General features: G+C 43.0%; 1 protein-coding gene across 4 annotated transcripts in view; it reads left to right on the top strand.

The window, feature by feature from the left end:
- The window catches only part of dlg4a (discs, large homolog 4a (Drosophila)), a 174,325-nt gene that overhangs the window by 154,782 nt on the left and 4,106 nt on the right, over window positions 1-15,437 (top strand). For all 4 annotated transcript variants that reach the window (XM_088440748.1, XM_088440745.1, XM_088440747.1 and 1 more), the window contains 5 exons: window positions 1,267-1,314; window positions 1,426-1,527; window positions 1,667-1,839; window positions 3,934-4,046; window positions 4,120-4,211. In XM_088440748.1, coding sequence (XP_088296874.1) covers window positions 1,267-1,314; window positions 1,426-1,527; window positions 1,667-1,839; window positions 3,934-4,046; window positions 4,120-4,211 — 528 coding nt within the window. The remainder of the gene's footprint in view (window positions 1-1,266; window positions 1,315-1,425; window positions 1,528-1,666; window positions 1,840-3,933; window positions 4,047-4,119; window positions 4,212-15,437) is intronic.

Here is a 15,437-nt window from a genome sequence, read left to right as displayed (position 1 = left end):
TTGTTTACCAACTGAAACATCCTCTCTTTTACAGATTGAACATGCTTACATATTTAGTCCCAACATTATATTTATAGAAAATTGATGGATCGGTATGACCAAAAGAATACTGCACAGTTAAATATCAGTTCACACTCGAAAATCAATCTTTCAATAGCATTCTGTCTCAAGTTGTTTAATTGATAGATTATTTTAGTGAACACTGCACATACCGCAAATAAATATACACAATCATAAATGTATAAATACAATCATATATACTGCGTACCGTATATAAAATTTACACATCACAAACTTTTATACAAGATCTTATTCAATTTAGACTTTTTGAAAAAAATATTTTTAATAGTATATTTTAAAACTCTTTTTGAGCACAGCCCTTGATTCCCATCTTTTCAGTTCTATTTCATTGTTGTTCCATAAACTGACTCCTTGAACTCACATTTGCTTGACCGGTGGGAAACATCAGCAGATGAAGCAGCAAAGAAATATAAATCGCAGGGCTCCAAACAAGATGATATATATATATATATATATATATATATATATATATATATACACAGCTGCACTTCCAACACTTCCAACCAATGTGGAGTAAGAACCAGTCGAATAGCCTGGGTGTGTTCGTTGCTGGGCTCTGGAAGAACCACACACACACACGTTTACTACACTAGCACCACCAAAAGTATTCCTTCCTAAATTTTCTAATACAGCCTATAACAAGTCATTTGTCTAAACAAAGCTCTGGGTGTTTCGGATAGCTAGCTGGGCAGAATGACACACTATCCTCTCTTCTGCTCATATTTTGAAAGGTAAATACAGGGTGTGTGCTTTTGCTCTCCCAGCATCAGCAGGATTGTTTCTTTTCCTCTGTTTGCCTTTTTTGGCAAGAGTCCAACCTCCGCCACTCAGAATGTTCCAGCTATCCATATGTTTAGTTAAGGAAGGGGAGACGGGGGTCCGTCCATCCCCCACAGAAATGTCTTTTGTCTGAAGTCTCAGCTATGGCTGACCAGAGCCCACTGACACAAATGGTCTTAACACAAATAATTTGAGAACATTAATAAAAGGGGATCTATTCTATATTAAATTATATCCCTTCAAAGGGAATTAATAAAAGGTTAACTATTCTATATGAAAATACATATCCCCTCAAAGGAGAAAAAAATTACTTCAGTTACACTCACATATGGCAACATAAACCTGAATGGTATGTGATGATTGCAAAAAGAAATTTGGCTCATTGCTTCCCCAATCTGTCACCAGGGAGAGATAAAACCTCGCACAGTTACGAGACTGTCACCCAAGTGGAAGGTAAGGTCGTAAAGTCATATGTAAAGTCCATTATTTAAGGTAATAAAAGTGTTTTTTTATAGTCATTTTATATGAATGCTGAATATTCATGCTCTCCTCTCCTTTCATTAGTTCATTATGCAAGGCCGATCATCATACTGGGTCCTGTGAAGGACAGGATAAATGATGACCTATTGTCTGAGTTCCCTGATAAGTTCGGCTCGTGCGTCCCACGTAAGTAATTGCACTGTCAGTCACTGATGCAGAGCCGTTCGTGGCCATTTTCTGGCAATAACTACACAAGTGTTTGCAAAATTTGCCAGGATACAGCATACCTGTATCCCTAAATCCCATTTCATGATTTTGCTAACAGACACCACACGTCCCAAACGGGAGTATGAGGTGGATGGGCGGGACTACCACTTTGTCTCATCAAGAGAACAGATGGAGAAAGACATTCAAAGCCATCGCTTCATCGAAGCGGGCCAGTACAACAGTCATCTGTATGGCACTAGCGTCCAGAGTGTACGCGAGGTGGCTGAACAGGTGCGCAAGGAGCTATGATCATGATGATGGTGATATGAAAATATACTCTTGACAAAATCTTTTTAAGGATAGTCCACTAAATTTTAAACTGTCAAAAGCCACTGTCTAGAACAGTGGTTCTTAACTTTTTTTCAGTGATGTACCCCCTGTGAAATGTTTTTTTCCACCAAGTACCCCTTAAACAGCGCAAAGGATTTTTGGGTGAACATGCCATCTATGTCTCATTTAGAACTTTTAAAATAACTAATTTATCACTTTAGAACTTTTCAAACTTCATTTGTCTTGCTCAATATACATCAATATAATGGAAAAGCATCCTCTTTTGGATCATAGAAGATATTGTTATCAAAAAGAAATAACTATTAATACACATTCACCTACAAAAAATAATCATAAAGTCTCAGACCTGTTCTCAAAACAAAATAATTATAAATTAATATATGTCCACAGAAAAATGTTCAACATAAAGTGTCTTCTTTTGGGATTGACAAAAATAAATCATTAACTTCATTATTAATAAATATTTGTCCACAAAAAAAATCAACATAAAATGTCAGACTTGTTCTCAAAAAGAAATAATTGGCTGATATTGTGGAGGCCTTCCGCATCATATCTTGAGATTATCTCAATTCAGAAAGTTTCCTCTTAAAAAAGCTGAGGTGCCTTACCAACGTGACATCCATGTTTCGTCTCAAGATAGCGCTGCAGATGCGCTAGCTTCATACAACTGTTAGCAAGTTTCTCCCCACAGAAATAATACAGTGCTTTGTGGGTTACAGTAGGTTTAAATAAAAAAAAAAAAAAAAAAAACATAATATTCAAAATTCAACCGGAATTTGGACCACTCTGGTTTGGCCGTCTTTTGCACTTGTGCTTTAATTTTTTCAGTGGATTTACACTTCAACCATGACTCAATCGTTTGCATTGAAGGAACCTAGAAAAACTTCTCATGTCAAACTAGTTCCTAGCGTGTTAATTTTTGTTGAAGATCACTCATGACACAACAAAGTGAAACAATTGATTTAATCCAGACAGAGGGAAAACGTACGTGAGGCCTGAGTCCAGTCCTGCCACAGGTCGGAGCAGAAATGGCAAAGTTTCCCCTTCCTCATTCACTTCTTATACACCTATGGGGGATGTTGTCTCGCTGGAAAATGCAGGTGTTTGTGTGTGTGTGCGTGCGTGTGTGGGGATGGTGTCTTCGAAAGTTGTTCTTGTTGAGGAGGGAGGAACTCAGAGAGCCATCAACTTTGTTTGACAAGCATGTTATGTGACCAGTAGTTGGTCTCCAATTCACAGTCGGATGCAAATTGTCTGTTGGACGAAGCCTTTTGTTTCTTTTTTAGGGGACGACTGGTCTCGCCTCCGGGGGGTGCTCACAGTTGGAAGCTGAATATCTGTTTCTAACACTGACCTCCTGTCGTGTCAATCGTCCTTAGAATACTAAAGTTTCATGAACGCATTTTACTGACACATTGCATTTATAAAAAGTCATATTTCCATTAGTATCTTCAAGTGATTGACAGGTAAGGGGAGATGGCACATGAGAAGTTGGGTCAAACCATTCTACTATGTAGGAGAATCCCCATATAGTATGGGTTTTTAAACTAATAAAATTGAATAACCCACCAACATAAATTTTGTTTTTTTTTTAATTACATTTTCCTGAAACATTTAATTATTATTATTATTATTTTTTTTTTTATGTTCGTTTTATTTAAAATCTCGAGTACCCCTTGGAGTTCCTTCAAGTACCACTAGTCCATCCTGTCTGTCGCAGACCTGTTTCTCACATGGAGTGTTCCTGAGTTTGGCAAAAAGTTTTGCAATCAAGCTTGCTATCTGAGTGTCTTTGTTAATATCGTTAGCTGCAGTCTCAGCCGGGTGCTTTGCATTGATGTTGGTGGCTAAACTTAAGCTTCTCCTGTGGTAAGCAAGCTCTTTCAACTGCATGTACATACTGTATGTACATTTTTGTCTTCAAATTAAGAGAAAATTATTTGGAAATGTGGTTCCAAATTAGTTTTTTGTTTGTTTTTTTCCCAAACCAAAGTGAAAAAAAAATAAACACCTAACTCTCATTTGTGCATGCAGCAAGGGAAGCACTGTATTCTGGATGTGTCGGCCAACGCTGTACGACGATTACATGCTGCTCAACTCCATCCTATTGCCATCTTCGTCCGGCCTAAGTCACTGGAGAATGTTTTGTATGTACACTTACACTGTGTTTAAACATATTCAATAAAGTACTGTAACAGATCTTTTGACTTGTATGAACAGAGAGATTAACACTCGTCTGACAGAGGAGCAGGCCAGGAAAGGAATGGATCGGGCCCTCAAACTAGAACAGGACTTCCTTGAGTGTTTTTCGGGTAAGAGCGCAATACTCTTACGGCAAAAAGGTTTGAACATTTAAATGCCAATAGCAAGTAAGGTTTCATTTAGCGTGTTCAAAATCCAACCTAATTCAATATCCGTCCATCCATTTTCTCAAGCCACTTACAGTATCCTCACGAAGGTTGCAGGCTCGCTGGTGCCTATCCCAGCTGGCAGTAGGCGGGGGGACACCTGGAACTGGTTGCCAGCCAATTGAAGAGCACACAGAGATGAACAACCATACATGCACCCAATCACATCTAAAGAAAATTTATTACAGTGGGCCCCCGTGTTACGACCTTAATCCGTTCAGCGGCTAGGCTAGTAACTCCAATTCGCCGTATGACGGGCAATCCAAACCTATGTTAATTAGTGAATATGTGCAACGCGTGCAAAAACCTTAGGTAAAAACATCACGACATCACGACTTTATACACATACTGTATTAAAAATTTGTAACATAATCTACTGTACAGTTACATTAAATAACATAAATATACAAAGGAAAAATGACATTTATCTTTGGGGTGATGTGACTTGAGCTGGTGGTGGGTGGAGGCTGGAAGGAGCAAAGACGAACCAGCAGATTTTTTTTTTCTTAAACGAGAACTTTTTTCAAACGAGAACTTTTTTTTTTAAGCAATGACTTTTTTGTTTAAACGAGAACTTTTTTAAACAAGAACTTAGAACTTTTTTTAAACGAGAACATATCATCGGCGATTTCATTCTCTTTAATCCATAATAGAAGAAGCCTCTCCATATTTTTGTTGACCGGTCCGTCCCCTGGCAAGGAAAGTCATGCCCTTAGAACACTTGCCTGCTTTAATGCAGTGGTTCTTAACCTGGGTTCGATCGAACCCTAGAGGTTCGGTGAGTTGGTCTCAGGTGTTTGGTGGAGCCTCCACTGCAGAGGTACACCCCTCAGTCTAGTCTGCAGTTAGTGGGCACAGTCATTGAAAGCATCCTGCTCTGAGATCCCGGTCCGCTTTGAGGTCACTGGTTTTTGCAGCAGAGTGAGACCTCTCTATCAGACCGCTTAGAGAGGGTTGTATATGTATCTGAGTGAGACTCCCTAACGGTCCGCTTTGAGAGCACTGGATAAGCAGCAGAGTGAGACCTCCTTTTCAGTCGGGGCCGCACACCGGAATTAGCCCGTTATCTCCCAAGCGCCGATCCAGGCAAATAAGCTCTTGCGGCCGGCGATCGTACGGACTCACTCAAACCGTATTTTATTTTTTACTAAAGAAGGGTTCAGTGAATGAGCATATGAAACTTTGGGGTTCGGTGCCTCCAACAAGGTTAAGAACCACTGCTTTTGTGGCTTCCTTGTTCTTGAGAATTGTACCGATTGTTGAGCGGTTACGGCGATACTCACTAGCAAGGTTAACTATGCGTGCGCCTCCTTCGTATTTTTTTATTATCTCCTGCTTCGTTTATATTGTCATCATCCTCTTACTTTACTGCCACTTGCAATTTTAGAAGGCATGTCTAACAGATAAAAGTTTGCAAAGTCTTCACAACACACTGACCAATTCGTGCCATCAAGCAAGATGAAGTTCGGCCAATAGCACATCGGCATTTCTGTGATTGACGTGATGCCGGCCAATAGCATATCGGCATCTCCATGACTGCCTTAATTGACTAATAGCATATCGGCATTTCCATGACATGCGAGAAAAGTTGTTTTTGTTGATGCAGCAAAGCAAAAAAAATAGTGCGGACACACTGACACTGTGGATGGTTTGTAAGACGAAAGGTTTTTGCGTAAGGGGGGGACAAAAAAACGCCGCTGTCCACGTCATGAGATGAGAAATACATAAGACAGGGGGTTCGTAAACCGGGGGCCCACTGTATGTTCGTTTTACCTGACATACATGTTTTTTAGGACTGTGGTAGGAAGCCCGAGTGCCAGGAGAGAATTCATGCGGGCTTGGGGAGAACATGCAAACCCCACATAGGAAGGCCGGCGCGAGGTGGTTTTGAACTCAGGTCCCTGAACTGTGAGGTGGACGTGCTACGCAATGTGCCACCAAGCCGCTGAATTCAATAATATAGGAGTAAATGTGTAACATGTCAAACTGTTTTAAATAGATCATATGTCCATATTTTCATTTGAACTAAATCAAAGTACAGATAATTGATTCTTGAACACTAAAAGGACCAGAGAGGTGCCATTTGGCACTTCTACCTATAAAGACCACCGGAGTGCAAAATGGCAGCAAGGATTATCGCTCGCATCATGAAACACCTGTGAATGGCTAACTTTGTTATGTAAATTGAACAGAAGAGAAATTGCACACCAACTTTATCTTGCAGAGGGAGCATCTTACATGCATATGTTTTCGTTACTGAACATCCTGTGTGGGGTTTCTGAGATGTGTTTTTGAGTGGCCGTTGAAGAGATTGCACAGACCAATTTTTGAAAACTTCATTCATGATAAAAATTGTTTAGTTTCACTGTACACAAAACGTTACAAATACAAAGAAACAGACAAGAAGTAAAATACAGCATGAGTAGAAAAATACAAAACAATAAATAGTCAAAAATTGTGCAGAAGCCAATGAGTCTTTTTCATATACACACTCCCAGGCAAATATGGTTTCAATCACAATGTGTCAACATAAACCTCCATAAATAGCATAGATGCAGATTCAATAAAAATAATATCCTCGTGACTTTTGTTTTAGGTCATGTTTGCATCTAGATAAGGTTGCCTTTGTATGATTCTATAATGATTTACATTATCATTCCATAATTTTGTACAAATGCAGATTTCCCTTGCTTGAGACAACTGTGGTACAGTAAAAGACAAAAAAAAACAAGATTGTTGGGGGTTGTTCGTGTAGCAAACAGACGACTTGTTTCCATTTGCAACCAGGTGTAAACACATACAAATTGACCTACCTATTGAAATGGCCTGTTGGATGCATATTGCATTACTATTGGGAATTCTCAAAAATTCTGTGGTGAGCAAATCCCTAAAGAACCAAAATGCAGAGAAGACTCAAGGCTCAACAGGCATTGGAAATGATCTTGAGTGAAGTAAATCACAGTAACTCAGATGGAGAAGACAAACTTTCCACTGTCTTCAGGTAAGATTCCGTTTCATATTATTCCCTTTTTCATATTTCTCTTCCAATAAGGTGAAAAATGCAAAAGGGAAAGGTGGAGCGTTTTTCATTTTTTTTTTTTTTTTTACTTTTTTCTTTGTCCATTATGTAAAGGGAATCATATATTAGGTTATTATCATTATGTGCTTAGTTCATTGTTACCCATTTATGCAATCGTAGTTCATCTTGACCCTGTCCTTTGATAGAACTGTTGATGCACGAAAGTGTGAGCCGGGACCTTGGCCTAGCTGCCGGTGGCGCCCGGCTGGCTCTTTTGCTGTGTCTTGTAATCTGCTATGCTTCTACTCAATAAAAGCCAGGGGGGGACGGCTGGGCAGTGAAAACTAGCGTTGGAAGACCCACGAGTTACATTTGCCCAAGCTTTTTTCCCTATGCCCGGCATAGAAAAGTCAATCTTGGCTGGTCTGAGTTACTCTTTTTGCTGTTTAAGCAGCTAGGCTTGTCCTAGTCTTCTTTTCTGAGATTTCTCTGACACAGTACCATGTAAAGAGTTTTGGGGCTTCTTGCAGCCTCCATTTTGTTTCGGGAGGAGGACTCTTGCGCCGAGTCACCAGGGTACCATCACTCAATAACTGTTGGTCAGCAAACCTGGGAAACCCACAGATTTTGAATAATGCCTCGAACCCGCTTCAAAGATATCATGCAACATCTACGATTTGATGACATGTCCACCCGCAGTTAAAAACCAAAAACTGATATGTTTGCTGCAAATTCTGATGTTTGGGGTTCGTTTGTCACCAACTGCCATTACATCGCACAACCCTGGTCGACTGGATGTATTCACTCACAAAAACTGATTGCACCCTGATGACGCATATCCTGTATATATATTTATGATTATTTTTTTTTTTTGGCCCATTTTTATCAAATCTTACCATCAGAGGAAAAATGTGTTTGTTGCTCTCTCAGGAAGATAAAATTGTGTGGCAACGTCAGCCTTTTTTATCTTGAATGAAGTTTTCAAAAGATGGGTCCGTGCAAGGTCGTCCACCCCCAAAAATGACCACATTTGCATGTCTAATGCTCCACTAACAAGATAACGTGATGGTGCAACTTGTCTTCTGTTCAATTTACATAACACAGTTAGACGTTCGCAGTTAATTTAGGGTGTTAGCTAAAATCCTTGGTGCCAATCGGCTTGGTGCAATTGTCTCCTGCCGGTCCCCTCTTGCTCTCACGTTATATACTGTACATGAATGAATTACCATATTAATTAGCCATGTGGGCATTGTTCATGTGAAACGAATACAGTACCAATGAATACTAAGTAGTATATGTCATGTACGCTCTGAAGGGAATTTGTTTTTATTGGAGAAGTTTTTACCCAAGCACTGCAGATCAGTACTGTAATGTATCATGTGCCATGGTGACCTCTGTCTGGTAATGTGCCTGTGGTTATAAAGGAAGTCAAAGAACGCTTCAAAATAAAACATGAGAAATCAAGTAACATATGAAACATACAGCATTGGGGAAATTTTGTTTTGAAGTTTTTCCTGAAAGCAGGTCGTGACAACAATCAAATTGTCATCTACTTGATCATTACCTCAATTCGGCTCACCAGTACAAGTATTTTTGTAAACAAATGTGTTCTTTTTTTCTTGATTAATGTTAATTTTTTCTGCAAAATAAAAACAACACCAAAACAACAAATTTGTTAATGTTTCTAAGTCGCCAGGTTTTGTTGACAATGATTAATATTTGAATAGATTAGACTAGTAAAAAAAATATGTGTCCGTTTTGCGTCACAGACGCGGGGGATACAGGCAACATGGAGCATTGCATGGGGTGGTAACTTTACTGTATTAAGCAGTGAACATTAGCATTTATTAAAATGCTGGCACTTACTTTGATAGCTCAGCCCTCTTTAAAAGTTATGGAGTTTTGGGGAAACACATGAACATACATATTAAAAGCTTTGGGATAAAAAAAAAAAAAAACATTTGACAAAAGCTGAGTTATGTGGACCCAAATAGTTGGCCTCTTTTGACTCATAATTAGATGTTCAAACAAACTGTGTTTTGTTGTACAGAATATTGTCATAATATGAACAAATGAATGAAATAAAAACATTCATAGGTTTAACTTGAAGATGTTTTTTTTTTTATTTATTTTATGGCAGAATTTTTATAGATTAATTTCATGACCTGTACCGACACAACCATTTTTAAAATGGTCGGAATCAAGCCTTTTAATTTAAAGGAAATTGTTGGGAATTAACAACACACTTAACATGCTCCAAAGACTGAGTTGTTCTTTACGAACCCTCCAAAACTGAGTTGCTTTTGCACAAAAAAGATTGGCTTGTTCAGTTCAAATTAACCCAAAAATTGGGTTTTTATGGGTCATTCAATTTAGCCAACATTATCCTTTCCATAAATAACTAAAAAAAGATGTGTTGGTCCCTTTTTTGACCAATGGTGGACTCTTTTCAACCCAAAAGTTTAATCCCAAAGCGATTTTTTTAATCTAGGCATTCAGCCCCAAATACTTTTTTTTTTTTCGTGTTTTTCATGTGTTCAGCAAAAAGAGAATCTAATAATTGGCTGGTATTAAATGAATTCTGTACTAAAGTAATTGATTTCCTGAAGCAATTAAGTACTAGGTAATGCATTACTAAAGTAAGTAAAATACTTCATTAATTTAGGTAATAAAAGTACAAAAGTAAATAATTTCTTTAGATAATTTATCCATCCATTCCCTCCATTTTCCTACCGCTTATCCGGGGTCTGGTTGCGGGGGCAGAACCCTCAGCAGGGAAGCCCAGACTTCCCTCTCCCCGGCCACTTCATGTTCGACACTGAGTCCCTCCCGGATGACCGAGTCACCCTATCTCTAAGAGCCTGGACACCCTGCAGAGGAAACTGATTTCGGCCACTTTCTCGTTCTGGTTCACGGCCCACAGTTCGTGACCATAGTTGAGGGCAGGAACGTAGATCGACCGGTAAATAGAGAGCTTTGCTCTTCGGCTAAGCTCTCTCTTCACCACGAGAGACCGGTACAGAGTCTGCCTTACAACAGACTCAGACAGCACCAATCCGCCTATCGATCTCACGTTCCATCCTACCCTCACTCATGAACAAGACCCCAAAATACTTGAACTCCTCCACTTCAGGCAGGACCTCTTCCCCGATCCAGAGAAGGCACTCTACCCTTTTTGGACTGAGGACCATGGTCTCAGATTTCGAGGTGCTGATCTTCATCCCAGCCACTTCACACTCAGCTGTGAACCTCTCCAGCGAGAGTTGGAGGTCACGGTCTGAAGAAGCCAACAGCAGCATTTGCATCATCTGCAAATAGGAGTGATGCAATGCTGAGACTCCCAAACCGGACCCTCTCAACACTTCAGCTGTGCCTTGAATTTCTGTCCATAAAACTAACGGACAGAATCGGTGATGAAGGGCAGCCTCGGCGGAGTCCTACCCCCACTGGAAACATTCGAATTACTGCCGGCAATGCGGCCCAAACTCTGACATTGGTGGTATAGGAACTGAATAGCCCATATCAGGGCCTTCGGTACCCCGTACTCTCAAAGCACCCCCCACAGAACTCCTCGAGGGACACGGTCAAACGCCTTCTCCAAGTCCACAAATCACATGTAGACTGTGTGGCAACGTAGACTTGATCCTCAAGGATCCTGCAGAGAGTGTAGAGCTGGTCCACTGTTCCACGGTTGGGACCAAGACCACACTGCTCCTCCTGAATCCGAGAGTTGACCACCTGATAGACCCTCCTCTCCAGCACCCCTGAATAGATTTTACAGAGAAGGCTGATAAGTGTGATCCCTCTATAGTTGGAACACACCCTCTGGTCCCCCTTCTTAAAAAGCGTGACCACCACCCCAATCTGCCAATCCAGAGGTGTTGTGCCCAATGTCCTACAACATAAGATGTCACTCTGAGGACAATGTAGAGGCACTACGAGGGGCTTCCACCTAATTGTGACATACCAAGTAGACACAACTCTTATTATCTGCTTGGGTGAGGCCGGTGCTGAGAGCGCAGAGTAAACAAGGAATTCACTGAAATGCATCAATGAAGGAAAATAAGACTTTGTTGGTGATGAGTGTGAGAAATGGACATTGAGATGGATTTCCATGACAGGTGACCCTTGAAAAGATATTTTCAGGCCAGTTGGAATTCAATGGTGTCTGTACCTGCTTTCAAGTCTTGAACATAGTTTTAGTTCACCCCTCCAGACCGCCAGAGGCGGTGCTAAAAGTATAGAATAGACCTTCGCGCAAGACGAGAATGCATACCATCAGAAACATCATGTACATGACACCGGGGACATATATAAGGCAGCGTCACCCAGTAGTCTGTCTCTCAGATCCTTCTTGCACGTTTTGCATGCCATATGAGTACCACGCTTTTTGCGGTTTATTTGTTTTCTTTCGTCCTGTAGCCCGTTGACTGTGTCAGTCGGGGTTGCGGTTTACTCTCCGCCCTCCAGTGGCTGTGACGCTTGTGTTGGTTCATCCTCGTTTGGTTTGCTGCTGCGCAACGTTTGCTGTGGCTTTGCTTCACGTGGTGAGTTGCGTTGTTTTATTTGTGTGCGCTGGCTTTCTAGTGTTTTTTACTTTTGTGATTTTCTCTGTTTTTTTGTTCTTTACTACTTCGGCATTAATACCTGATTGCGCTTACCTTTAATTGTGTTCACATCCAGACATGTGCGTCCTCGCCATAAAGTTGTGCTTTGTTATGCTTGGCTGTGAAGTTTCCGTGGTTGTCTTGCCTGCTCACCCACCAGCTTTTGGTGTCGAGGCTGCGTCTGTCATCTGTCCTTGCCCCATTCTCGCCTATGCCACATCACTTGCGCTTTGCGCACGATCTCGGCTGATTACTCTTGTCCATCTTCCGCTGCTCAGCTGCGTTACGCACCCATCTCGGTTTTTGTAGCAAGTTTCTCTCGCCGTTCGGTGGCGGCTCGCCTCCCTCCGCTCTTGGCCCCATGTCTCTTGCCTGTCTCCGGCTCGCCGCGGTTGCTTCCCACACCGGCTCTTGCCTTACAGCTTTTGTTGCACTACTCTCGGTCATATGAAGGGCTCTGTTGTGTGCTCCAGTTGTGGCTGTCGTGTTGTGTTGGCGGACTCACGGGGTGGCCGCTGTTTGCGTTGCTATGACCTGGCTCACATTGATACGATCTCTTTGCCGCAGGTGAATGTGGCTGTGGATGATGTGACCGGTTCTTTGGAGTCCAACAAGGTTCTGTCCGTTGACCTTCCTGTTGAGTTACCAGTCCCCTCGCCGCCCATTCACAGACAAAGCGTGAAACGCCGCTCTGCCAATCTAGCTCCGCCTGCCTCCTCCTCTAAGCGAGGTTAAGGTGCCGGCCAGCAGTGGGCTTCTGGGTTAGAGGCTCATGTTGACTTTTTGCGTTCCCGATGTCTGCACTCTTGCAGGAGCACCTCCAGCCGAATGCTGTGGCTTCCGGTGAACCCTCCTCTTTTCAAGGTGCTGTTGCATCATACCTTTACAGGGATGTTGATGCCATTTCTCTTTCTGCTACAAACTCATGCTTCCATGAGTCTGGGTTCAATTCTAGGGACTCCACTATTGCTCTCCTCCTTCTGAGAGGGGCTTGTCACTCACCATAATTGGTGATGCAGATTCACTTGTGTCCCTTTTGCGTTCTGCTTTGCTGGAGCTTCAGGTGGACATTTCTTGTTTCCAGTCTCCCCAGAAAAATCCCTTTTCCGACGTGGCTGCCCTTCTGCCTTCCCTGTGCCACGGTGTGGGCATGATTTAGATCTCTTCCAGTCCTGTTGGGCCGATACAAATACTTTTAACCACCATACTTCTGAGGGGCTGTCAGAGAAATCTCTAAAAGAAGACTAGGACTAGCCTAGCTGCTAAGCACCAAAAGAGTAACACAGACCAGCCAAGATTGACTTTTCTTTGTCGGCAAAGCTTGGTGGACATTCTCATGCATTGCCAACAGCATTTTCGTCGTTCAAGCATCCCTGCCTGATTTTTATTCATTCAACGAAGCATTGCACATTACAAGACATAACAAAAAGAGCCAGCTGGGTGCCACCAACAGCTGGGCCAAGGTCCCGGCTCACACTTTCCTGCGTCAACAGCTCTATTTAAGGACTGGGGGTAGATGAACTAGGACTGCATACATGAATAGCAATGCACACTATTCTAGACAAGAAATAAGCACAAAATGATAACAACCTAATATATGATTCCCTTCACAGGGGCATACATTGGCAGCGTTCCAGGATGCTGCTAACATTGGGTTAGACTGCATGCCTGTTGTGGAGGAGGATGTCCCTTCCTTGCTGTTGTCACCAGATGAGCTCTATTGTCGTACAATGTCGCATGGCGGATGACCTCATTACAAGGGCCTATAATGCTTGTGCGCGCTTGGCTCGCACTGGCAACTCTGTCTCACACCTGTTGTTCGCTGCCATGGCTGTGGCGCTGAAAGGAGATACTGATTTTGTTTGTCATTCTGTGAGGGATATCTACATGCCTTTGCCCTTATGTTAAGGGACTATGGGCGGGCGATGTCCTACTTGATGCATCCGCACCGCCTTCTGTGGTTGTCTCAGTCCTCCTTAACTGAGTTCTCCAAGTGTACACCGCAGGACTTCCCTGTAGTCCCTGGGTCGTTTTTTGATTCTGATGAAGTGAAACAGTGGAACGGTCACTCAGGGTCCGTGAGGCCCGTGTGCAGAGATTCGTCCATTTCTGGTCCTCCTCAGTTTCCCACCTCTGTGCCTCTTGCCGTGTTCTGTCGCGTGGCCAAATGTATGGGGTCAACAGTTCCCTGCACCTCCTCAGAAGGCTCCGTGGGTCGCGAGACTGAGGTGTTTTTCCCCTTGGGGACTTGGACTGTGGGCTGCTTTGAGACCCCTGGGTCCTTTCCACTCTGTCCCATGGGTACAGATTGCATTTCCGGCGCTGGCCCAACCATACAATATCAGGTCGGGGAAACCTTTATCACCGACCCGGCCAAGGCCTTGGCCCTCGATCAGGAGCTTACTACTCTTCTTGCCAAGGGGCCCATTGAGCCTGTTTTCCTTCCAAGCCTCACCAGAGGTTTTTATTCCCCTTCCTTGTTCCAAAGAAGACAGGTGGTTTTCGCCCAATTTTGGACTTGAGAGGGCTCAATCATTGCCTCAAGAGGTTACCATTTTTCATGTTGACGACGTCAGACGTATTGCAGTCAGTCAGTCTCTGCAAATGGTTTATGTCAGTCGATCTGACAAATGCTTTCTTTCATGTCCCCATCACACCTCATCACAGGCGTTTTCTGCGCTTTGCTTGCAGGGGCGGCCACTGGCAATTCTGGGTGCTTCTGTTTGGCCTCTCACTCTCGTCAAGGGTGTTTACTCGCTTCGTGAAGGTGGCCCTTGCTCCCCTGCAGGCAAGAGGCATGAAAGTCTCCCATTCCTGGATGACTGGCTGATCTGCGCGCATTCTCATGCTCAGGTGGTTAGGGATACGACCATGCTGCTTCGTCATGTGTCTCGATTTGTCAACTGGTTCCTTCACCACAGACCACCTAGGTGTCACTGGACTCCGTGGCCAAGCTGGCCCGCCCTTCACTTTAACGAGTGGACGACATTTCGCATGTCCTGGGGGGTTTTCACCTAAACAGGCGCCTTCCTTTCAAAAAATTGTTACGCCTGCTGGGCAAGTTGACTTCTCTCACCATGGTGGTTCCTCTGGGGCTCCTACACCTTCGTCTCCTACGGATGTGGTTGAATGTGTTCCATTTGGGTGCCAAGAGACATCGGCACCTACTCATCACTGTCTTTGCGCACTAGCCCCGTGGCACAGGCATGCTTTTGTGGCCACAGGCGTTTGGGTAGGAGTGGTGACGTCTCACCGGGAAGTGGTATTCATGGATGCCAGTGCCTCCGGCTGGGGTGCCGTTTGGCAGCACAGGTTTGCTCAGGGGCATTGGTCGCCAGCAGACACCACAGACCACATCAATGTCCTGGAACTACGGGCTGTGGCGCTCATCCGTTTCCTGCTATTCCTTCGGGATTAGCACATCCTTGTGCGGTTGGACATTACCTCGACAGTTTTCCACATCAATCATCCGGGTGATACCAGGTCCATCAGGCTACTGTTGGT

The sequence above is a fragment of the Hippichthys cyanospilos genome, chromosome 18 (genome assembly GCF_059441005.1).
Source record: "Hippichthys cyanospilos isolate Australia breed blue-spotted pipefish chromosome 18, RoL_Hcya_1.0, whole genome shotgun sequence".
Classification (NCBI taxonomy): domain Eukaryota; kingdom Metazoa; phylum Chordata; class Actinopteri; order Syngnathiformes; family Syngnathidae; genus Hippichthys; species Hippichthys cyanospilos.
This window is presented reverse-complemented; position numbering and strand designations above follow the sequence as displayed.